The sequence below is a fragment of the Talpa occidentalis genome, unplaced genomic scaffold (assembly GCF_014898055.3).
Source record: "Talpa occidentalis isolate TD23 unplaced genomic scaffold, MPIMG_talOcc4v2.1 talOcc4.3, whole genome shotgun sequence".
NCBI classification, from domain to species: Eukaryota; Metazoa; Chordata; class Mammalia; order Eulipotyphla; family Talpidae; genus Talpa; species Talpa occidentalis.
In genome coordinates, this window is record NW_023603184.1 from 143,887,655 (window position 1) to 143,912,811 (window position 25,157).

At 51.9% G+C, this 25,157-nt stretch overlaps 1 protein-coding gene across 9 annotated transcripts in view; it reads left to right on the forward strand.

Annotated features, from left to right (window-relative positions):
* Window positions 1-22,903, forward strand: part of RHBDD1 (rhomboid domain containing 1) — a 120,856-nt gene extending 97,953 nt beyond the window's left edge. For 8 of the 9 annotated variants that reach the window (XM_054700120.1, XM_054700116.1, XM_054700114.1 and 5 more), the window contains one exon: window positions 21,469-22,903. In XM_054700120.1, the coding sequence (XP_054556095.1) occupies window positions 21,469-21,563 (95 nt within the window). In that variant the 3' untranslated portion in view covers window positions 21,564-22,903. The remainder of the gene's footprint in view (window positions 1-21,468) is intronic. The other variant, XM_054700112.1, reaches the window with a different exon arrangement.
* Window positions 22,904-25,157: the final 2,254 nt, after the last annotated feature.

Here is a 25,157-nt window from a genome sequence, read left to right on the forward strand (position 1 = left end):
AGCGGTTGAGTGCTGGGTTTCGAAGCTGCCTGCAGCCGCTGCAGTGCCAGTTCAATCCCTGGCCACCGGCGAGGGTCCCACATGGCACGCAGACCTCTCCTGCCATGCCCTCTGCCCCCTCAGCTGTGTACTTCATCAGTCTGCCTGTTCTGTTCCCCACTCTGGCTCTGGGGAATTCTCTCACCCTCCCGCGCTTCTGACTGTACCCAGTGCTTGTACAAACAAACAAATAAAAAAATAAATAAATCTTTAAAAAAAAAAAAAAAGTCCTCAAAGCTATCCTGAAGACTATCTTTGTTTGTTTGTTTGTTTTTTTCCATAAGGAAATTGAGGTGCAGGAGGTCACTGTCTTAGATATCACCCAGGGGGTTGTGGCCATATGTGCATCCGTCTCCACAGGATTGGACTTTCCATGAGAGCAGGGGACATCATGTGGGGACATTTGGGGACCTTGGTGGCTTTTACTTTTGGAAGCCCCATCCTATATCATTTCACATGTAAAACATGCAGCGCCACCCACCATACATTGAAGTAAGGAAATAAATGTGTATATATGCCATATATACAATGTATAATATATATGTTGAGTTCCAAGTGGTTGTTGAAATACAGTATATTTATAGTTAGTTTCGCACTAAGAAGTCATTTTGATGCCTCAAACATTTTCATGGACTCTTAAGAAACTCCCATCCTGAGCAGAGTGGATAAAGCCACCTACCCCCGCCCCCCTCTTATGCTCTCTGTCCCCCACACCTATCACAGCGTCCAGGAAATCCTTCATAAGTGTTTGTTGAATCAATGATGGAATAAAAAAGTTAGGAAAGTACAAACAAGAGTGGACAGCTAGAAAGTTGGAAAGTCAGGCGTTAAAGCACACATAAGCCCCTGTTTGACTTGTTTCTTTAACACGGCCATCGTGCAAAAACAACAACAAAAAAAAACCAAAAAAACCTGTGTACTCAAAATCTGTTCCTTGTCAGTTTTCTCATTCTTTTTCAAGCCGGTGCTAAAGCCCAAGAACAGGTAGACTCATTTATTTTGGTAACTCTTGTGAAGTGGTGGCTGCTTTAGGGTCTTCATTCTTTTCTCTCTGTGTAATTCTGATGGTTCACTTTATTTGCTTTGCTTGCCAAGTGTGGGGTAAAGTGATGATTATTAACAGTCAAGTAAGTTTCTTGATAAGCTAAAGAGATACTTTTTGCCTATTTGGTTTGTTTGGATTCAAATTCTAAGTACTTGCTGTTAGGTGTTTCTCTTGTATTAGCTGTATTTTCACGAGATGTGACTTCTTTTAACCCATAGATACATCTTCCTAGTTTTTCTTCTTCTAAGCCCCGGGATTTGGGAGCATGTGACATAATAGCACTTGATGGACAGAGTGAGGGCCTCCTCTTATGAATGAATGAAATGCAAAGGGACTAAATGAGAGGAGGGAGGCAGGCAAGACTTCAAGGGACAAGCCTTTTATTCCTCAGTCCTGATTTCACCCCTAGAAAAGTATTTCCACACTTTTCTTATGTAAGTGGACAATGGGAGCAGTTACTAATGGCTCATCTGGATGCCCAGGGCCTGCGAGACCAGGATAGACTTCCCTGGATGATTTCAGGGCAGACTTGGGCTAAACTCCAAAATGTGCAATGCTGCTTGATGGGTTGGGTTTCGGGTCAAAACCAGAGTAGAAATTGTGGCTCTTGTCTTCCATTCATGAAAATTCTTTGGGATTTCTTCACTCAACAAGTACTCACTGGTGTCTGCAGTAGGAAGACCATGGTGACCAGGACAGACTTGTCCCTAGGTCCAGAGGTCTTTCTGTTCACACTTTGATCAAACTCTCATGCTTTCAGGCATCTTTCTAGAAGCATGTTTGAAATGACTTTGGTGTTGTCCTTTTGTTTTTTATTTTGGTTGGCTGATAAGCTTTGGTGCAAGTGACAAGTGTGTTCAAACGATGGGGCCTTTCTGTTTATGAACTCAAGGAAGGAAGCCTACAGCACAAAAACTAGACACAGAGCTTCTTGCTCAGACTTCCAACCTAGGGACTCTTGTCCACACTCAGTATCTCCTTCTCGCCTTACATATTTTTGATTGTTGTTAACGATTGTTTTGTAACCATCCCAGGCCGGGTAAGTTCACCGTCAGTTCTAATGACTTGGAGAATTTTGGAGCCTTGGGCATCATTCTCACAGGTTTTAATGGTAAGCAGGGGAAACAAGCCAGCAGGGAGATGGCAACTTGAGCCTCTGAGAATCTCTAGACACTCTTTCCTCTGGGCTGCCTCTGGCTTCTCTCGCAGTCTCTTCCCCTCGTAGCCAATGCTTGTTCTCATAGCTGTTCCAGTGTCTGGCCTCTAGGCTCAGGTTTGCACACTTGGCGAATGTGTGCACACCCACGCTCCCGGTCTCCACACTCAGGCACGCGTGCCCCTCGGACGCTCTGGAGCGCCTCCTGCATTATTAGCAGGATCAAGGCCGCAGGTGATAGCCACAGAGGCTAGAGGCACAAAAAGCCTGATTAATTCACTTAACCCTACAGTGATCTTCTGACTCATCCAGGCCATTTAACTTGTGGCAGGAATTCCAAAGTCTGTTCTCCCCAGAGAAAGAACAGGGTTGACCTGGCCTCAATTTAAGGAAAGTAATCACTCAAGAAAATTGTGTGCGATGTTTTGTGCTGGAGATGTGGGGGACCCCCAGGTGGGCCAAGGAGGGACGTCGGGCCTTGGGTGTGAGGAAGCTGGGGAGGTGGTTATGGGCAAAATGCAGTTAAATCAGGCTTTTTTTCACCTTCCCACCTGGTAGCCTCTGTGGCTGGCACCTGCGGTCTTGTTTTTCCTCCCAGGTTTCATTGCCCACGCGTGATAACATGTTGGTGCAAAAAGCGCTTGGGAGTGTGAGCACAAAGCCCATGCGCCTGTGACTGCAGACACCCTGACTAAGAAGCCGGAGACCACGGGGCACGTACCTCTAAGTGCGGGAGGTTGGGAAGGAGACCGCGCAGGCGCGCTGAGATTCACCGGGGCTAGGGGCTCAGTTGCTGCCTACCCTCCTCATCCCTGCCCCGCCTGCTGGTCTGCCTGTGTGTGGTCCCCTATGTAGGGTAGGGTAAAAAGTATCAGGCTTTTCTGCCCTCCTGTCATTAGGATAGATGACGGAACCCTGTGGTCCTGAATGCGTGCCTGATGGCGGGCACCTGGAGTAATAGGGCGTGGGCAAATGTAGATAGGATTCACCTGGCTTAAGACTGGGCTTTTAAGGGCAGTGTCATGGGGACACCAGCAGAAGCAGAACTACCAGAGAGAGAACCACGAGAGAGCAGAGAAACAAGGCCAGAAGAGATCACTGGAGAGCCCAGATAAAGTGAAGACTTGCTGGGGGCTGGGAGGCCTGCCAGCCTCCTGGCCCCCCAGCCCCCCAGCTTGCTGTGTACCTGATAAATCCCCATAAAACCCTGAAAAGCCACTGAGGGCTCCAGAACTCTCTCCTCCTTTACCCTGTCTGCTAGGATCGTAGAGATCCTGCTCTGTGCCATTCCTGCCCACCTTCAGCACAGCAGCCTCTGAGATCTGCTGAGGGCCCCAAGGTTCTCTTTACCCATCAGCCTGAATCCACCGCGACACTGAGCGCCCTGCTGCTGTGTGCCCTACAGTGATGTTCTCACACCCCCCTTTCCACTCTCCTTCCTTATGCTTTGCCATTTACCCAAACGTAGCCCTACTTGAAGACAGTGCTTTCTAGGCCCAGGCTGCTTGGTTCTAGGAGAGTCTCCAAAAACTGTCCCCCTCGGGCACTCCACCTGTCCTTCAGCAAGAACTTTCCTGATATTTTCTACTTGAGTTGCTACCTTCTCTGAAGCTAGGTTAGATCAGGAGTCAGTTATCTAAAAGCACTAGAAATGCTCCTCTTCTTATTGTTGTGTCTTGTTATATGGAGTGATAACCAAATGAAAAAAACCTGGGCCTGCTTCATTAGCTGACGAACTGTGGCTGACTGTGTTCCTCCTGCGTTTCTGTGGGCCTTAAAGCAACTATGGGGTCACCAAATAAAAGGACTGTATGTTGCTTTTCCTCCTAGCCCCCATTCCTGAGCGTGCCATTAAGGTCACACAGGTCAGTTGGCAGCTGGTGGCTACTCCTGTGCTGGGCCTGAGGGCGGGGAGAGGAGGCCCAAGTGCCTCAGAGCCGTACCCCACTCGCGATGTACCTAGTCTCAGGCCTTGACAGACAGGCCAGTGTATTCCTCACCCAGGACCCCTTTTATGCAGCCTTAGGCGTAGCGATTTAAGTAAACAGCTAGGATTGCCACCCTTCCCTGCCAAACACTCAAAGTCCTAAGCGTCAGATAAAGGTCTTCCATCTGGTTTGAAAGTAGCTGGGCCATTTGCTCAAGTTGAACCAGGTGGCAGGAGAAGTCAGTTGAGGGACGCAATTTTTAGATGGAAGGTTAACTGCCTGCCAAGTGCATGTTTGAGTGTTTGCTACCTGACTTCACAGAGATGCCGCTGCTGTAATGGAGGGCCATGCCTTATACGGGCAGGACTGACCAGCCCTTCGGTGGGCTGAGCCCCTGGGCTGAACCCCTGTGCTTGACTCCTTGTTACTGGAGCATACATGTTCCATGCATGGAGTCAGTGGCCCATCACAGTCCTATGAGAATGAGAAAAACCCAGGAGGGTTTTCCTCACTAACTGGAGGACCTTGGGTAAATTGCTTAGCCTTTCTTATCTGTTTCAGCATCTATAAGACAAGGGGGTGTCTAGGTAACCTCGAAGGCCTAACTGGCTTTAAAAAACCATATGTGTTTAATACAGATTTTATTGTCCAGGTCTCATGGACATGAATATATGCACTTATTTAAAGCATGTACTTATATTCACTGTAGGTTTAATTGGACTATTCAAGAGAAGAAACCACCTCACATCCTTACATCTCCTCAGCCTAGAATTGTGTCTGACGTGCAATATGTTTTCAATCTGTGGGTTATATTAAGCAAAGGGGGAGAAGCAAGTTGCTAAAATTAAAGACAGTCTCAGAAATTTTTGTAGAATTGGGAATTTCAAATTCTAAACCAAAATGGAGAGGTTAGCGAGATGAAAATGAGAAAATTAGCTACGTCTCCCCTGGGCTGTTACTGATAAGGCAGCTTCCTTTGGTCCGTAATTGGGAGGGAATTGCATCAGCTGATGAGTCCGGTGTGGACACACACCCACTGCTGGCTGCTGTGAGTCGGAGAAAGAAGAGATTTCTCATTAACTGAAGATTGTCAAGAGCTGGGTTTGAAACCATGTCCACCTGCCCCCCACATACCAGACCTAACGCTGGCCTCCGTCAGCGGCAGTTCTGCGGACAGGGTGGGAGAGCGGAAGCTGAAGGAGGACTTGACCGCACGCTGGTGTGGGTGCTGTGACTTGGAGTCCCACCTCCCAAGTCAGCAAGATGGTGGCGTCTGCAGGGGCTCTTGTCCTGTAAATGAAGATGTCCAGAAGACAGATGGTATTTCATTCTCCAGCTTGGCTGGAAAGGGCAAGTGATTACCCCTGGAAGTGACTTGCGTAAGGATCTCCGGGCACTGGATGCTCTGAAGCACCCGGCCTTTCCTGGGGGCCGGTGGACATTTGCTGCCCCGGGAGCTGAGGCCCTCGCTGGAGCTCGGGGCATCGTGGCACTGGAGCACCATCTTTGCTCCTTCAAGGCGCCGGCTGCACCACTTAAGGCTCAGCCTCCCCCACACGCCCTCCTCTCCCTTTACTGAGGTTGCTGTTGTTTCTTTTCCAGCCCGTGCGTCTCTTCCAGGCTGTGCTCCGGGGCCCAGAGGAGGCCCAGATCCACTGCACCGGTGCCGCGCGTGGGTCTACACCTGCAGTCGGGCCTTTGCCCCGCCGCATTGTGCACAAGTGCAGTGGCGGGCGAGCAGAGCGGAGTCCCTGGGTGGTGGAGGAAGTCGTGTTTTTAAGCCACCAGCTATTCGTTCCCTTTTGTCAACAGCTCCATTTCCCACATACAGTCTCCGGCTCTCGCTCTTGTCAAGTCTCCCAAGGGTTGATGTGGCAGGATGATAAAAGAGAATCAAGAGAAACCCTTTCGACAGAACCTTGTGGAAAACTTGTGGAATCGATGCCCTTGAGGTCCTAACTCAGGAACAGCTTGTCTACTTCAGAAGAGATATCCCTGCGGAAGGCCCCCCATTTTTCTGGCCCTTTTTCATTTCCCACGCAGTAACCAGGCCTGCCCTGTGTAGATTCCAGGAAGCGCTGTGTAGATTGTGGCGGCCTGGGCGGGCGCTTGGGTGCCTGGGCCTGTGTGGGGCAGTCCAGTGTGCAGGGGCGCGGCTGTGCTTTCCTCCTACAGAGAGAAGACACCCTTGTGCATCTGTTAGGCTCAAGTTTCCCACATTGTGAAAATGGAGTTATTTCAGGCTTTTTTCACCTTCCTGCCACTAGCCTCTGCTCTCCTCTTGGGTCACGTCACCCGCACGACGCCCGGGGTTGAGGGGCCTGGGCATGGGGCATGTGTGAATACGGACACCTGGGCCCGGGGCGGAGGAATGAAAGGGCCTCCTCAGCGCTGGTGTTAGAGGGCAGCGCATCACTCTGAGGCTGGGGGCTCAGTTGCTGCCTCCTGCCGGCCGGCCTATCTCCTGACTCGGCAGTAAAGGCCTGTGAAGTGATACCGAGGGTTCTAAAATCCTCTTTCCCTCTGTAAGAATCGACAATGAACCCATCTGGCCTGGGGTGGCTGCACAACCATCTACGCATCAGCCCCTAACATTTCCCTGTATACTGGCCTGTGAAAACTGTGGTTATGCTTCTAGAAACTACATTATCAGTTAGAAAATAGAAAAGACATCGTCCACAAGGGCAAGATCTGTCATGGCTGCTGGAAAGCGGGGGCTGACCTGTCCTTCCCCAGGGGTGCTCTCTTGGGCCACAGCAGGCAGCTGAGCCCAGCTGAGTCTGATTCTAGGTCTGAGCAACAGTGAGAACACAAGAGGGCTCATGGCAGTAGCCTCAGTGCAGGACCAGCAAGGCATGGAGCAGATTTTCTTATCAAATCAGGCAAACGGGTAGAGGAGATGCCCTGCAGCCCTAGGTGGCTTTTTCAGGCTTTTAATGATCTTTCTACACTATTTGTAGTGCAGCAACCAGGTTCAGGGCAGGTAGGAAGGGCTGAGGGGTCAGGAGGCTGGCGGGCAGGGGGTTGGGGTGCCAGGAGGCTGGCAGGCCTTCTAGCCCCCGGCAAATCTTCACTCCTGGGCTTTCTGGCATTCTCTCCTGGTCTCTTTGCTGGTCTCTACTGCATTCCCCCGCTCAGGCCTCTGCTGCTCTTATGTGCTCAGTCTCTAGGCTCAGGTGTGCCTGCTCACGCACGCCCACACCGTGCTCCAGGTGTCCACCATCATCATGCCTGTAAGACCACAGGTGTCCATCATAGATACTAATTGCAGGGGCAAGAAAACACCTGATAGCTTCCATTTACCCTCCACCCAATGCGAGCATCCGTCTCCCACCCCCACCAGCAGAGCAGTGGCGTCAGATCGCAGGTCCCTGTGTTCTGCTTGGAGTCAGCGTGGGCTGGAACAGGGATGACCTGGCCCCCCCTAGACCCCAGGCACAGCTGCAGGGACAGTGCTGCCCAGCCCCGCCTGGGACCCAGGCTGTCCCCTTCTCTGCACCATCTGGCACTTGGATCTTGGAGCTACACACCCCCTGCCCCCAAACTGAAACCCTAAAACCGAAACAACAGTAGACAGAAACCAAGACGCCCAGGGAGAGACCAGCCAAGCCCAAAGCAGGCTTTTGCTTCAGCCACTTTGACCAGCAGCCGCCACCTCTGGGGACAATGTCTCACACATAGGGTTGCTGCGAACTTCCAAGGTGTGTGAGCCTTCACCCCAACCTTGCCCCTGATTCCCCCTGTGCAGGGGGCTCACACAGGGGTGCAGAATGTGTGGCTGGGGGATACTGTACTCACCTCAACCTCCTCTGGAACATTCTTCGTGGAGGGTAGGGAGAGAAATCAATTTGCTGTCTCCTGATCTGGGGGTTGAGGGGAAGTTGCTTTGGTCTCACTCCTAAGTACTGCAGGCACAGAGGCCAGCCTGGGTCAGGAGGAGCTGGCCTGGGGCCCTTGGGCAAGGAAAGCTCGCCTTGGGGTTGTCTCCCCACCTGGGGGTGCCTCCCCACCTAGTGGCATCAAATACATAAAGCATGTGGCTTCATTTTCTCATCCCTGCCCCTAAAGAGGTGACACCTTTTCCTAGAGGCCCAGTCGAGCCGGGCAGTGGACAGTGGGGAGAGGCCCTTGTTTGGTGGCAATACAACTTCCTGGCATGCTGATAAGTCCGGAAAGGGGTGAAGGTGCCCGTCTTCCCGGAAGAGCCACCTTTGCAGCGTTTGCGTCTGTGCCTTGGTTTTCAGAGTGGCGAGGTGAGGCCCAGAGAGGCCGGGCACTGTCCACAGAACCTGCCTTTCTGGTGTCCCAGTTGGACGGCGGTACCCGCAGCTGGCTCGCCCCACTGTGCTCTGCCTCTGCTCTTCCCTGTAAACACGAATATGAAATATATCTGCTCGGCCTGTCAGCCTCCCCCACCGCGGGTCCAGAATAGCCGCTGGAATTCATGAGAATGTTCTGTCTTCAGATGTTTATAATCTGAAAGAATCCCTTATGGCTTTCTATAATAAAACGACTTGGATGTTGGTATTTTATGCTGGAAAGCGATCCAGCTCCACCAGTCAACAATGACAATGCAGTGCATTATGTGTAATTTGTTGTGTGCCCGGGGAGCGAGGGGGGACCGTGAAATGCGTCCCGGCCCCGCTGCGTAATTAGCAGGATCAAACGCGCAGCGCCAGCAGCACAATGGTTGTCGTCCCAGGTCAGTGAAAGTAAGGAAAAGTTCTGATAAAAGCAGTACACCCCAAATTATATAAAGAGCAGCCCCGATATCAGGCTGCAAATATGTCAAGAGCCTTCACTGCTAATTGAGGAAAGCTTTTGAGGTTTAACAGCTCATAAATTCGCGCTGGGAAGGCCCTATTGTTCTGAGGTTATAAGTCTCAAGTCTTTGAAATTTAACAGTCGTGCTTTTATATCGCCTTCCTCCAAAAGTACCATTGTAAACATGAAGGGTTTGCATTTTAACATAAATTTGAACAATGCGGTTTTAAAGGAGTTCACCACATCAAAGAGGGCATGTTTTATAAATTCCTTTTTCTCTAGCATGTGAAGCTACACGTGACTCTCAGAAGTGCGTCCCCCTTGGATGGGTCAGGCTGGTGTGGTGCCCTCCCTGCGCTCACTGCCCTGATCTCTTCCACCTGAGAGGCGGGGTCTGAGCACAACGCAGGCCCCAGCCCAGCGGTCGCCCTCAGCCGCCCTCTTCAGGCCACAGAAGCAGGTCTGGAAACGGGGTCGCACTTGGTCACACTCACGTGTGCCTTTAAACCCAAAATAGCCACTGTATCTTGCAGTTTCTTGCTGTACCAATCACAGCCCCTGCTGTACCCTCATAGTTTCCTATTAAAAACATAAAACAAAAACAAAAAACAAAGCACTGAGTTGTGCTGAGCCACTGGGTGAAGTGAAGGAAGCGTCCTGCTAAGGGTTGTCTAGTGGTGAATGGAGAGACGTGGGTGCAAAGCAGCAGGGGTCATGAAGAGCAGGGCTAGAGCCCCCCAGCGCCCCGCCACAGGTTGTGTCCCCGCCAGCTGTAGACCCGGGAAACCTCACCTTCCTCAGGCCTCCGTCTGGCCGTCTGTGCAGGGACAGCCTTTCCCGCAAGCCCGTCCTCCTCTCGTTCATGGCCCCCCACTCCGTTTAGTGTTCACCCTGGGGGCGAGAAATTGAACACCAGTCTTGCTCCCCTCTTCCCCGCCCCCCAAGTGAGGATGCTCATTTCTGAAACCGTGTAGAATCAGACGTGCAGAATCGCTGCTGGGACACCTGTGCCAAGAAGAAGGGGGCGGGAGGGGTGAGCGCTCTGACCGGGAGGGTGCAGTTGCTCCCCGAGGCCATGTCTGAGCTGAGGGCCCAGGACGGAGAACCAGGAGGACCGGGAGGGGAGTTGAAGGCAGGCAGGCTGGCCAGGCTGGGCGCAAACTTGCTTTGTTGTTAAATGAAAGGAAGCCCCAGGAGGGCATAAGGCAGAGGCTGAAGTTGATGCAATGTGTTGTTTCTGGAAAACTCTCCTGCTGCTGTGTGGTGCTGGTTGGGGAGCATGAGAATGAATTCTGGGAGATGGCGTGGGGTCCAGGCCCACGGAGCAGGTGGTCCATGCAGGGGTTGGCAGCGGAGGTGAACAGGGCTGGGTGGGTTAGGGATTGTTCAGGTTGAAATGACCGTTTGGCGATGGGCTGGGGGAAGAGCAAGGTGTCTAGGACAACTCCTGGTCAGCGTGTTTGACATCTGGATGTTTGGAGGGGACGCTCTCCTGGAGGGCGGTTATTAGCGTAACGATGGGTGCCAGTTGGCCTTGACTGCTTTGGGCACAGGCACTGGCCCATTCATTCATTCATTCATTCATCTCAAAGCACATCCATGAAGAAGCTTTGTGCATCTCACAGACAAGAAAATTAAGGTTCAGGGAATGAGTAGAGGAGGTTGTCTTAGACACAGAATAGGGGGCAGAGCAGGATTCCAACCCAGGTCTGTCTGGCTCCAGTACTGACCCTTCCACTGCCCACCAGAGCCACGCCGCAGAAGGCACTTCGTGAAACACCAACGTCCGTCCGCTCCAGGTTTGACGAGGGAGGTCTGGACTGTGTAGGATGAAGTGACTAAATGAGGAAAAGGAGGCCAGGGCCTGGCTCTGCCCTCTCCGCTGTGCAGTGCAGGGGAGACATCTACCCTCTCTGGGCTCGTCTCCGCCACCCCTCAGGCTCCCTCGCCTCTGGGCCGAGCCCCACCCGGCATCTCCTTTCTGACCAGGGCCAGGTCTGTGGAGCTGCCCTCCCCAAACTACCCCAGGCCTCAGTCCCCGCCTCTTGTCTGCACCGCACACTCAGGTATTTCCTCCCCTCCTCTAAATCAGGTTCCTGACTTCAAGTTCACAAAATTTACCTCTGAGATCTTTTTGTTCTGTTTTATTAGAAATTATGAACAGATGTGGAAAAAGAATGCATTTTTGTTGTTAACGAATTTTCTCTATAGCACAGGCCTTTTTAGAATCATTTCTCAGCAGTTCTAGGTCAGTCTGAAGCAGTGAGAGGCACTTTCAAGGGTGTGAAGCAGTCTGAGGCGAGTCTCCGTGAGCTGGGAGGGCTGATTTATCAGACACGATTCAGCCCCGGGCCTCTGTGTGTATGTGTGTCTACCTTCACACACGTCCATGTGCGCATGCCCAAGCACATGCACACGCACGCACAAACCCTCTCTAATGCAGCACAAGACCAGGATTTGGGGAATTAGTTACCCAGGCCTAACCACACACATGAAGAGCAGCACTGAGGCCTAGGGTGAGGTTCAGTCCCACTGCCCAGAAGCCATCCCAGGTGAGGGCCCGCGCTGGGGGGGAGCACTCAGACCCCCACAGCTTCACCGGGGGCCCAAGCTTTGACCCCCTGGGAGGCTCAGCTCCTGGGTGCTAGGAGCAACGGCACTGCTGTCCACCATCTCCACCTGGCTGCGCCCCACTCCTCCCCTTGGGTGGGTGCCAGGCCGTACTGTCCTCACCGTCTCAGCTACCCAGCCTCTGTGGAGGAAGGAGCCCCCCCCTCCGACCCCCACCCCGGTCAGAGCCACCAGCAGTTGCCCTTCAGAGGCACAGCTGTCCCTCAGGGCTGCTTGTGACACTCAGTCTCACCGCTTTCTCTCCTGACCTGTGAGCAGGTACCTCGCTTCCTGCTCCCGCTGCCTGATTATCTGGGGTGGGGTCAGGCTGGGGGTTCCCTGCACCCCCGCTGCTCTGTGCACCTGTCTCCCTGGCCATGACCGTGCCTCTGTGTGAGGAGGAGGCCCAGTGGCTTCTGGTGTCTTGAAGGCTCTGAGCCGCCCTGTCCCTCTCAGCTCTGAGAACTAGGAACTGGTTCCCAGGTCAGGGACAGCCCTTAGTTATGCACGGAGGGCGTGTCTTGGACTTGGAGTCATGCTCTCATCAGGCTTCTGGGGTTTGAAAAGTAGAAATAACTTGCATTTTAACAGTCCTTAAGATAGCGTCCAGCTTGGCTGTACCTAAGACGTCTCATATCCCGGCCTCTCCCTAGCTCTGCAAAGTTCTGGCTGCCTGCAGGAACCCAGAGCCCAGGCAGGCTTCCTGAATGTGGCAGAGGAAACAGACGAAACAAACTTGAGTTATATCCTAAAGCCTCCCTGACCCGATCTTACCCTCATAGGCATAGGATTTGATTAGTAGGTGGGTCCTGGGCTTGGAGAATGCCTACCTGTCAGCAGCGCTCTGCATTTGCCCCTGTGCCCTCCAGCCCCATTGTCCTGGCTGGCCGCCTGCCACCTCGCGGCCCATGCAGAGATGCGGAGGCTAGTCACTTCGTTCCCAGCATGGGTTGAGCAGCCTGGGCCTGCCTCATCCTCTCTAATGCGGCAGCCTGCACACTGCCCTGCGCGGTTCCCGCACTGTACCCGGTATGCTCCGCAGGGGCCCTGGGTTGCATCGGTGTCTTAAGATCCCTGACTCCAGGCGGAGCGTAGCACAAGCTGGGAAACTACTGGAGCTTCCAGCTGCTGGGAAAGGTGATAAAAGACCTGCTTGTACAGAACCCAGGGCTGTGCTGTGCTGACGGGCAGGACCCGGTATTTCTCCAAGTGCCCCAGCCTCCCAGCCAGGGGCCAGCCGCCCCTGGCCTTGCCCACAGGCCACAGCCTCATTTCTCCTGGCTGGTGGTGCCCACTCAGCTGGCCGTTTGCGACTGGACTTGATCAGCATTCCCTCACAGCTAGCTGTCCGTCTTTCTTCAGTCCTCGATTGCTCGGAGTGATGTTTTCCATGCCCAAAGCTTAATAGGTATTTTCAAAAGATTGAGTTTCATAAGGGAGATACTGGCTAATTTCAGATGGCATGTGATTTCAGGAGTCAGTGAAAACATCTCAGCTCTTTGCTTACAGGTTTGGATGAGCTGTCTCTGGGTTGAAACTTAAGTCAAAAAGAGTAAAACGCCACTGCTCTAAATGTTGTCAAATATGCTTCTCTGTACCTCTGTCTGCATGGGGGATGTGAGCCCAGGCAGACGCCGTCATGCTGGGAACTTTGCGGTGTCTGAGCAGGGTCCTACCCAGCTTGTGACAGAGGGAGGCTGTACATTGGCCTCTCACCCCTGGGAGGGCGGGAGCTGTGGTCTCAGGCAGCTGTGAACCCACCAGCAGGCCTGTGGGTGTCCCTCGGCTGCAGCAGAGACCCCCCAGAACAACCTCCAAGCTGTCAACTTTAGAGATGCCTTCTTGGCCTCTGAGCCTGGCTGACCAGGATGGCAGCAGCTAAGCGCCCCGGATCATGGGCTCAGGAATTAAAGACATTCTCCAGGAGGGACCACTGGTGCTGGCGGCCTGTGTGGAGCTCTGGAACTCAGGGATACAACCCTTACACGTCCTGGTCCCCCTGCCAGGACAGGGATGTCCCTGAGTCAAACCACGTTCTCAGTGTCCTTAACTGTCCACCTCCCTTAGTTCCCCTCTCCTGCTGGGCTAGTGCAAGATGGGGCAGAAGGAAGGAGTGAGGGCAAGTGAGCGGGGCTTTGAGTGGAATGTGAACCAGTAAATAGAGTCCTTTGATGAAGTTTGAAAGAAATCCTTTTTGCTGTTATGGTATCTAGGAATGTCTTATTGCCACAGCTTGTTTCTTCTCATCTCTTCTAATCCGGAGCCAGAGTGATACAGATCATTCCTGTAAAAGCACTCTTCGTGCAAGCGGCGTGCACAATGGCAAGAGCAGTGTAGAACTAGATAAAATATCCGTGTCCACATCCAGATCTATCACTAAATCTACAGCTCTCCCAGGGCCTGTGGGTCTCCTTTGCGCTGGGAGAAATGTGATATGACATAGAAACTGCTAGATGCTAGCAAATGAGCCCCAGGTTTCAGGCCATCCCCAGACAATAAACAACTCCGTAATATTCAATGCAGCAGCTTCTGTAGAGCCCATCTGTTTCAAAATAACCCTAATTCTGCTTACGATGCGGATTGCTTTGTTGACTGGAATTTGTCCTAGTTTTTCTGCAGCAGATTCCGAGTCGCGGGCCTCTGCTTCCACCTGCTGGCAAGTGTGAAAGCTGGAGTGAAGCCGAAGGGTAGATATTTTCGTTTGAAAGAAAAACCTGAGCTGTGGCTCAGCATTGTGCAAAGCAGTGTAGGATGGAGCAGGTTGAAAACACCAGAAACTCTCCCACAGCTGTCCTGGGGATTCCCGCGTGCACGCCAGTGCAGCGAGCACTTCACTTGGAATTCAGGGGCCTGGGGTCCAGCGAAGGACAGAATGAAGTACCGTATCTCACTTGTCCCCAAGCTGAGAACGTGACAAAGCTGGCTTGGGGCACTCCAGTTCACCCTGGGAACTCTTGGGGGTAAGAGTCAAAGTGTTGTTCCCCCCCATGGGAACTCATCAAAAAGGTTGGAAGGAGGGGGAGCCTGGCAAGCAGTACTTAGCCAAGCACTCCAGGCCAGCAGCGCCCGTGACAAGTCCCGTTGTGGTAGGGACACCTGATAGGACGAGGCGGAGGGCGCCTCCCTCTGGCTTCCTCCCCTAGCGTTCCGCCCCAGTCTGATCACAAGGAAAGACATCAGACCAACGAAATCCAGGGACGTTCTTCGGACTGCTGCCCGGCGCGCCTCCAGGTTCTCACAGTTGGAAGAAGCATGGAAAGCCTGAGAGACTTCCCCAGGCCAGAAGGGGCTGAGATAAAACAGCTCAGTCTATGTTGGCTCCTGCGTTGGCTCTTGAAGCATGATAAAGGGGTGAAGCCCAGAGGGGCTCTGGAACTCGGTTCATAGTAAGGCAGCCCATCCTTACAGATGGTTTCTTCGTGTTGACAAACACGCCTTGTTAATGCAGACTTTTAACTTAGGGGAATCAGATTATCTGTATTGTCTTTGTAGCTTCTCTGTAAATCTCAAATGATTCCCAGATAAAAAGCTGATTGAAAACTAACATGTCAGAAGAAAGGGGCAGTGAGTTCAACTCCGTGAGTTAGAGGAATGTGCCAGGGAGCCCAGCCCGGCCAGCAACCAGCCAGCTGTCGGAAGCCAGGCCGGACGGGCTGACTCAGCCTCACCTCGGCACAGCTGCCAGGTCCAGGCAGTCCAGGAGGCAGGGTGCTGGCATGGCCTGTCCGCACTGGCCCATCCAGTGGTGCTGGGACCGAGCACCTCTGTGCAGGCTGTGAAACGTGCAGTCCCAGAGGAGCCTGGGCCCAGGGTGGAGCCGGGACTTGTCCAGATGCCGGTGGCCGCTGGAGGCAGGCCCATGGCTGGTGAAGCAGCCGCTTCTCCTCCAGCGGTTCTCAGCGATTTGCTGCAGAAGTTCTAGGTGCCCGTTGAAGTGGCGCCGCTTCCCGAGCTCAGCCGTCATGTCCTGCCCAGGGGCCCCTGCTGGTGGGGTCTGGTGACCTGAGTTTTTAAGGGGTCCTCAGCTAGGAGGTGTATCTACACCTGAGGACCACTGCTGTGCTGGGCAGCTCTCTGGTCACTGTACCCCAAAGACTGTCTTCGCCCATACCACTCCCATGGAGCTGTTGAGGGGTGGGGATCCCGCGCTGACTCCTGCCTTCATGGCCCCTTAGCTGCTGCCATGGCGACTGTTGCCCGTGAGGTCTGGGCCGCTGAAGGCCCCTTGGGCATGAAGAGCACAGCAAGCCTTCAGCAGCAGGGCCAGCACCGGCGTGTTTTAGGAGGAGGAGATTTTTATTTTGTTGAGCTCAGTGTATTGTAACTGAAATGCTCTCTCAGCCATTTCTCTCTCTCCCCACCTCCTTTTAATAATAAAAGTAAAACCTACTAAAAGACATCCCCAAGATCAAGAGTCAGTAGGAGTTTGGCAGTGGGACTTGGCTGAGGGGCCATCAGGCCCCACCTGAACTTGTCAGGAAATCTAAGGCAGAGAGGCCGTGGGGACTCCTCTGTCTGTCTGGACAGAGGAAGGTCAGGGCCGAGAGCTGTCAGGGTCTAGGGCTGGAGGAGTGGGAGAGGAGCAGGGAGCACGTGTGGGGCCCACGCGGCCTGCTTCCACGGAGTCGAGCCCCACGAGCAGCGGCACAGAGCTGCCTCGCGGTGCCCCGCGACGGCCCTGTCTGTGGCAGGTGTGACGTCCCCGCCAGAAGCATCAGTGGGGCCGGGCAGCAGCTGCCCCCTGGAGCTTCTGATAACACGGCGGGATTTTTGTATTCTGAGGGGTTTTCCTGCTTTTCCTAGCATTGTCTGATCTCATGTATACAGCCTCAATTCCTCTGTAGAATGAACAAGGAAATTCCACTTGGAGAGATCAGTAGAATAAAATTTGCTCATGATAGTGTGTGAGTCTCACACATATAGTGTAAAATGAAACCAGCCACAAAGGGTACATCCTGCTTGAACCCATTTGGGGGCAAAAACTGATAGAACGAATCTCACTGTTAGAGGCCAGGGCAGCTAGTGGTGGGTATGAGAGGTGGCGAGTGGAAGAGGCAGGTGGGGGTGCAGGAAGCAGGCTGTGTTTTCATCTGGGTGGTCCTATATGTTAAGGTCATGAAAATTAAACAGACTGTGTACTTTTTTTCAAGGGGAGCATGAGTGGCGTGGGCTGCAGCCATTGCTCACAACCTACCTTGCCGGCCCTGGGTTTTCTCTCTGCTCTGGAGGTCAGACCAGAACTCATTTCTACTATACGAAGCAGTAGACCTGGCATGGTGGATCCCGTATTTTAGGTGACATGAATCACTAACTGGATTTGAACCTGTGGATTTAAAGTCAGGTGGTGATGAAAGGTCCCGCGGTGGGGACAGGAGCACAGCTGGCAGCGACGCGGTGCATCTCCATCCTGAAGCCCCCCAACTTGAGATTCCAGATACTGTTTCAGACCCACGACATGCCCAGGGTCGCTGACTTGATGGGTCAAGAAGAAACATGACATTTTCTCACTCTTGTCACATCTAAGTGTTACCTTTCCTGTAAACCACAATGAAACGCCCATTTGTGGGAATGTAGTGAAGTTTTAGGTGAGTTTCCAGCTATTTTTAAAACGATGGATAGCCAGACCGGCAGACAGGCATTATTAGTTCTCATAAACAAAAGGGGTCTTGGGGGCCTCCCTGGTGGTGCAAGGGGTTAAGACGCAATCTATGAAGCTAAGTGCAGCCACTGCAGCACAGGTTCCATCCCCGGCCAGGGAGCTGACCTGCATGGCACAGCAGACCTCTCCTGACTTGCCACTGCTCCCCTAAGCAGTGTATTTCAGTCGATCTGCCTGTTCTGTTCCCCACTCTGTCTCTGGTGAATCCTCTCACCCCCCCTCACCTCTGGCCTGTACCCCAGTTCTTGTATGCATAAATAAATAAATCTTTAAAAAAAGAAAGAAAAGGGGTCTTACTGCCCTTCCCCTTTCCAGAAAAGGTCTTGCTGAGAAAATCGAGGGTTTTTCGTAGGTCCTTTTGGTCTTTGTCTGCAACTGACTTAGCAACCCTCCTTTACAGAAGGCATTTTGGAAGCCTGTGACTCATGGCTTGTAATAAAGTGACATTCTTGGCAGAGAGAATGTGGGTCCCCTTGCTGCAGCCCTCACTTGACAGCAGAAATCCCAGAGAACCCTGGTGATTTATTTAGAGGTTTCCTGGTCTTTTTAAAAAAGAATTTTACTTAAAGTGATTGCCCTTTAACTTCCTAATGTAAGAGAAAGGTGCCCCACCCCGAGACTTCACTTTCGTGTGATTGACTGGTCTAGCGCGCTCGTCAGGCCACGGGCTTATGAATACCAGCAAATTAAACCACACTCATTACAGAGAAGCTGAACAGGAGGGAAAATGGCCATCCCCTCCTGGTGTTCTTTTTAGCAATTCTTATCAAGATGAAATTGCTTCTCCTCCCTTAGATGTAAAATGCAGAGGTTACTGCATTATACATAAGGATGGAGAACTGAACATTCTTTCATCAAAAACCATGAATCGATAAATCTTATGATCTCACTACTTGTACTATCATTGAGCTAAGTTGTCTTAAACTGGGCGCTGTTCCTGGGGTTTTCTGAAGCACGTGCACTGGTTCTTTGAGTAAAATTGAGGGCTGACCTCTATTTCCAGGAACACAGAGACAGGGCTCATAAATACTCATATTCTGCCCCACGTTCATCCGAGCAGGGCCTTTTCCTCGGGCCTGGAAGTGTTCATTGCCTGATTTAAGTCACGGAGAAAAGGTCTCAGCTGTGCACTCCACTGTCTTTGCAGTGATGGGGAGAAGTACCAGGTCACATGACACAGGTGCACCGTATAGAGAAGGTCGAGAAAATGAGGGAGAAGGTGAGGCATTGGAAGACAGAGCCGAGGCGACCTGGGTGCAACGGCAGGGAGCCTGTCCCAGCGAGGCCTGACCCGCAGCCTCACACCTGCCATTGGCATGTGTTCTTGTCTCTGAAGTATCAGAGATTAATTTACAGAGATTTTCTTTACAAAAATGAACTTCTAAGATTAAGACCAGCGTCATGTTCAGAACCGGAAATGAAGCACCAGAGTTGTTCTTCAGCCAGCGTGGAGGCTTTGACATTCTCAGAAACACAGCATTGGAAGGCTTCAAAAGGCCCTGTGGTTGCTGTGGTTGTCGTGTTGTTACACCCAAGGACTTCTGTGGAGAAAGCCAGGCCACTCCGACAGCCATGGGGCTTAAGGGGCCCCTGTGGGAACTCTGTCGTCAGGTCTGTGGCAACAGCAGGATCCGTAAGGTCGGGGACACAGGCTGGGTCTTCTTTTTCTGTTTTAACATAGCAGTGAGCTCCCCACCTCGCCACTTGAAAAAGGGCACTGTGGGTTTTGGCAAGATGGTAGGGGCTGGTGAAAGGGGAGTAGCGTGTTTGCTGTGTAAGAAGTGACGGTGGTGGGTGACGGGACGGGAACCAGGGCCTTGTCAGAAGACCTGGGTTAAGTCTTGGCTGCCTCTCTTTGTAGCTCTGTGGCCTGAGGTGTGTCCCGAACACTCTCTGAACCTCTTTAATTGCCAAATTGGAAGTAAAGTTAATTGAAGTAGGGCACCTGCCAAAGACCGGCTAAGCGATTGATTGTTGTTCTTTTGTTTTTGTTGTTTCCTTTGTCTTTTTTTAATCATCCTCTTATTTGAATTTAAGGCAGATAAATGCCCACTTGTGCCAATATCTTAAAGAAAGGTCCAAGTCTGTGCTTGGGGTGTGGGTTCATGGAGGGGGTTCTCCAGGCCGCTGTGTGTTCTCCTTCAGCGCGTGGTTGTGGCTCCTTCTGTTGGCTCTGCTGCCTCCTCAGGGCCCTGTGACTGGCTCCAGGGAGCATCTGCGCTGGCTGCTCTTCCTGAGAGCCTCTCCTAATCCTATCCTGAATTCCCCTTGTCAAACAGTCATTCTCGGCTTTTTCTTTTGTACGTGGTGATTCCCTTTGGAAACTGAGCTCTTTTCGTGTCCCGTGTCCCATGGCCTGGAGTCAACCTGCCACGTCTAACTTGCTTCGGACTCTGCCCACAGCTAGTCCTAGCCTCACCCCGCCCAGCTGGCCTGCGCTCAGAAGTGCAGTGAAGACAGCCTTGTTCGCAAAAACTATAAAAGACAAGCAGGATCTGAATCTCATCGTCTGAAGCAATTTTAAGCCATAAATTCACAAGTTTCTCTGTAACTTCAAAGCATTCACCACTTTGAACAATGAGCATTCCTTTCCTAGCGCATGTGGCAAAAACCACAGCCAGCAACACTTTCAGATCTCCCAAGTATTCATAAAATCTTTATGGTCAAAGTCTTACAAGCCTACAGTGTGTCTGAACATCGTTTTTAATGAAAGTTGATAAATGGACACATTTCACTGTATCAAACAAAAACACTGCGTGAGAGTTCACCCTGCAGGAGTGAGGACAGGGCTTCCTGGCCAGCTCACTTTGGGGTGTCCTAGTCAGGAAGGGCTCCTTGGGGTTCTCCTGGGTCTCAGGAAAGGAGACCCGACACAGGTGAGCACTAGCCATAAAAAGGAAGTCACCTTCTGACTGCCTTTCATTCTCCCTGTCGGACAACTGCAGAGCCAGTGGTGAGCTTGCGTCACGCTGCTTCTCGGACATCTGCCCACCAAAGTCTGTCATGTGGATGCAGCTGTAAAGGTGCCGCCTGGAACAAGCAGGAGTAGCCCTTCCCTTGACTTTCCTCCTGGCTCCACCCCTCGGCCTACCCACCCTTCCCTGTGAGGCCAGTGCTGCCAGAGTGCTCGGACCCCGGTGTCATGCCAGAGTCTCTGTGGGCTAGTGGGCTGTATCGCACACCCAAGGATCCCCGGCAGGTGCGGGTCATTCGTGAAGCCCCTGCCTTGCAGAACAGCTCCTGCGTGTCCAGAGCTGTCCCAGGTGCTGGGGAGAGAGCAGATCCAGAGCTGCTCCCTGCTGTTGTAGTGCTGGGGGTGCCCGGGGGAGGGAGAAGAGAGGACAAATGCAGCCCTTCTGGCAGGATGCGGTGGCTGGTGCGTGCAGAGCACCAAGAGGAGGGACTGCGGGCTGCAGGGTGACAGCAGGGGAGCCCCCTCCATGGGGTGCTCAGAGGCCGGGCTATTTGGGGCCCTGGAAGCTGAGTAAGCCCTTTGGGGATGCAGATGATGGAAGAGGGCCTTCAGCGCGAGCCCACAGGTTAGCAGAGGCGCAGGAATGGAAAGGTCCACAGCCTTAAAATCAGATTTGTGGCTTAAAAACTTACCCTAGCTGCCGGTGATACCCCACGTGGCTGCCTGGTGGAGAACGTGGGTGCTGTCAGTAGACGTAGGTTGCTCATTCCTTGAGGTCAAGTTCTGTCCTTTCCTTCCTTCATTACTGCTCACTATGCCTGGGAGAGTGTGTTTATAGAGCAGCTGAAAGGCTTGTATCATCACAAATTCTATTTTTGGTCTGTTTGCAGCCCCCAGAGACCCCGGCCAGTGATGATTCAAGCAGGACTCCAGTCAGAGGAGGGTCAGGAGGCAGAGGGCTGGGGGGTGGGAGGGAGGCCAAGAAGGTGATGGAGAGAAATCAGCTTACAAGTGAGTCCTGTGCATAAAAACAAAAACAAACAAAAGCAAACTACGCTCTCGTGGAGTTAAATGATGCAAATTATGGAGCAGTGGAAGAAGAAAGAGGGGACATTGTTCAGAAGCTTCGAGGTGCATCCAGTTGGCTCACGGACAGGATGGTTCTAAAAATATTTGCTTGATGTTGACACTCCTGGTTGACAGCTGAAGTCGAATTGCACTTGTTAGATTTCTGTTTCATGCTAAAATAAAGGTGACACTCAAGCCACTGTCCCCCCAGGTTTCTAGGACACAGTACACTGCAAATGCCAGAGTGATGGACAAGCTTTGATTCTCCTTGTGTTCTCACTACAGGAAACACCAGGAGCAGCCCCCCGCCCTATGGGTTCCGGCTCTCCCCGGAGGAAGAGATGAGGAGACAGCGACTGCACAGATTCGACAGCCAGTGAGGAGCCGGGGCCCTGGCGAGCATGGCCTGGTGGTGAGGTGGCTGCCCATGTGGTTGACCCCCAAATTCCCATTTCATTGAAACAAAAGCAGGGCACCCCACCTGCCAGGCCTGTGCTCTGTGGCCCCGGGAAGCTGAATACATGGCAGCTTGTCTTGTTTGCAAAGCAGGCTGCCGACTGCGGGGCACAGCCTTCTGGCCTTGTTTGCTCCCACAGACAGAAACCAGATCCCCCAGACAGGGACCAGCTCCCCCAAACAGGGACCAGCTCCCCCCCCCCCCTTTCTCTCCCTGCTGACCCAGTGGAGCCCCTGCTGGTTTTGGCTCTAAAAACTGTGACCTGCACCAGACTCCTGTCCACCCTCTGCCAGACCAGGCCCACACTTGCCTGCACCTCACCCTCTACTGGTAGGAAGTGAGGCCCAGGGCTGCAGTCTTGGCTTGAGGCCTCGGTGACACTCCAGGAGTGGCTGTGTCTGTCCTGGTCACCTTTGCCTGAGCCCTGCGCCCCATGTCCAGGTGCTGTTGCCAGCACACTTGCTCAGTCCTTTGGTCGCTCTGCCATTCTAGAATGTTTGACCAGCAGAGCTTGAGTAACACCTCAGGTGGGAAGCCTCAGGCGGAAAGCCCCCGGCTCACTCCCATCGGCCCAGCAGCCTGGCTACTCCGCCCCTCCAGTGAGGCGCCGCCCCAAGTCATGGTTGTGTTTAAGCAGCACCAAATGCCACGTGCAGAGCCGAGGGAGGGTGGTCCGTGGGCTGGTCACTGAGAAGTCCCTCGTGAGAGAGCATCTTTTTCCCTATAAAAGTGCCTTTTAATCAGCCACTGTAACTGCCATGCGTCCGCGATGCTGCCCTGGCCCCCAGGGAATCAGAACCCACACCGTGGGTCCAGATCACAGAGGGGGTTTCCTGGTGCTCGGGTTCCACGAAGTCAAATATCACTGATGTTTTACTGTCACTGAGATATTTATTTTTTAAAGAGAGTTGGGCACAGAAAAGGCTCTTTCTATTTTATCTAGCATTTATGTCATTTCTGTCTATAAAAGTAATATATATGTGCCTTGTGTATGCATGAAGCGAACATCGAGAAGGAAATACATCCACGTGTTAACAGGTTTCTTTGCGGGATGAGTACATGGGTTTTTATAATAATTTTGCACTGTTGTAAAAAAGTATGTGTATGTATTTTTTTGCAGTCAGCAAAATGAACTATATAAGAAGAAAAAGTTAAGAAATAAATAATTGGAAATGTAAACCAGAAAACAGACTTAATAAGAAAACTGTCTTGAGAAAGTTGACAATATAAGCAGAAACATAAATAAACACATATACAGCTTAAAATCACCTGCTTCCTTACCACACGGTGCACTCTACATTGACGTTGGGGGGGTGGGGGTGTTGCTTTCTCAGCTTTTCTTTATATACAGTTGACAACTTTGGGGCAGACCATTTACTTCTGTATGACTTGGCCTGGGAGAGTCTTCGTCCCTTGCCAATAAATGAGTCAAGAAAACCCCTGGCATCTGACCTCCCCCTGACAACTCAGCTCCTTGGCTTCATTCCTAACTGATACAAAGCTGCAGCCTTTTATAATCCAAATTGTAGTTGTGAGTCTGGTCGCTTTAAACCCTTTAAATTTAAATGTTCCAGCGAAATGTCACTCCTCTCTCTGCCAAACTCTGCGAACTTGACTCCCATGACCCAGTAAGAGCAACCCCCAGCCCCACATGGTGGTTCCCACAGCTGGCGAAGAGCTCAGTCTGTCAAGGCACCTCCCGTCTCTCTGATCTGTGCTCAGCTCCACCGAGACCCGCCTTCTGCGCAGGAGGTGGATGTCAACATCTTGGGACCAGCCTGGGCCTCGTTTGTCGCCCTTCTCTCGCCCCCACCACCACCCAGAGGCTGGTCCTGGCTTTTGGTAGGAGCTTATTAAATGTTAGTTTACCACCAAAGTGTCTGTTCAGTTGCATTAAGTCTGCTTATGGCAGTTTATTCCGAGTCTATGGAAGTTTTTTTTTTTTTTTTTATTGTTGTTGACTGCAGTAATAGTAGCTCCTGGCCCTGTTTGACTTGTCAGATTGAAAACACCAGAATTGGATTTCGGGGTGGTAGAATATGCACGCCTTCTTTATTTATGGAGTGAAACATCACTAAGCTTTCAGAGATGTGCGAAAGGTCATTTTAGTTATAAATATAAACCAATTATCTTAGCACTACCGTAAAGATGTTCTGGAAATTATTATAATTACTTTGTTCATTTATTAGGCTTGCCTGTAACCCGTGTGTATTATTTTCAGTGTCCCATCTCATCTTTTTTTCCTACAATAAGGATTCTCCCAAAATGATGCCACAAACTGGAATTGGGTTAAAAAAGACAACAGCAAGTGTATTAGACTAATTATCTCTAATGGGGAGTAAACATGTAGAGCTGTTTTTTCAATTTGTTTTCTTTGGGCTTCAGAGTGGTTTCCTGACGTTCTGTTCAGCAGTTCCCACAGTTTGTGGTCAGTCAGCTATGAGGGCTCTTGATTCAGAATCTTCCCTTGGCTTTCAAGAGGAGGGAGTGGTTCAGGCTGCTTCCTCTTGACGACCTGGGCCATGTGACCTGTGATTCCAAAGTCCTGTTCAAGCCTCCTCCCTCCTTTTCAGTTGTCTGCTGCTGAGGCTCAGACCCAGCAGCCCAGGGCTGGTTCGAGTAGAATTGGGGCCTACCTGCATATTTGACACATGTCCCGCCTCCTGAGGAGGAGGAAACCGAGGGGTCCACCACCCCATGGGTGAGGATCGTGAGACCAAGACAGTGTGGCCCAGCTGCCTCTTCATTCCTGGGTTTTCTCTTTCTTGAGGGAGTCAGTGTGCTGTAAAGAATCCTATCAATTCGCTACTTTAAAAACCCACCATCCTTTCTTCCCCTTGCCATGGATTATTGCAACCATTTCCTGATTTCGCCCCTGGTCTTTCATTTTAGAATCACAGACTTTGTTTAGAAAGACCTTAAAATCTCTCAGTCCATCACTCAGCCCAATACTTAAAATACTTCCTCGCTCAGTGCTTCAAAGTTCTGTCAGTTAATCTTCCACAAAATCTACACTCAGCACCTCAATACCTTTAATTGTCTCTCCACCACCAAAAGGTCAAGCGCAGGTCATTAGCCCCAACCAGGGGGCTCCAACCAGCCCTGAACCCTCCCTCCACTTCTCCGGGAGTCTGCGCTTCTGCTGACTGGCCTTAACCCCAAACTTCTGACATAATTGTCCTGTCCTTTCCCGTGAAACAGCCTCTCCCTCTGTCTTGGCGCATCCAGATCCTCCCTGTCCTGTCTCCTGGCACCTCCTGCAGAGACACTGTCCCTGTCCCATCTGCTACTCTTGTCGGGTCGTCCTCCCAGGGCTCCCACAGGCCGCTTGGACTTGCTGGTTCCCCTCATGTTGTAAGCTCTCTACTCTCTAGATTGTCAGCTTCGTGAGGGCAGGGCCCGGGAATGTCTCTGCGTGTCTCCATGCGGTGCCTGGAACAGAGCTGTCGTGTGTCCAGGGACTGAAACAGAAGAAGCTCATTTACGCTGTCACCAGCGGCACCCTAAAAAAGACAAG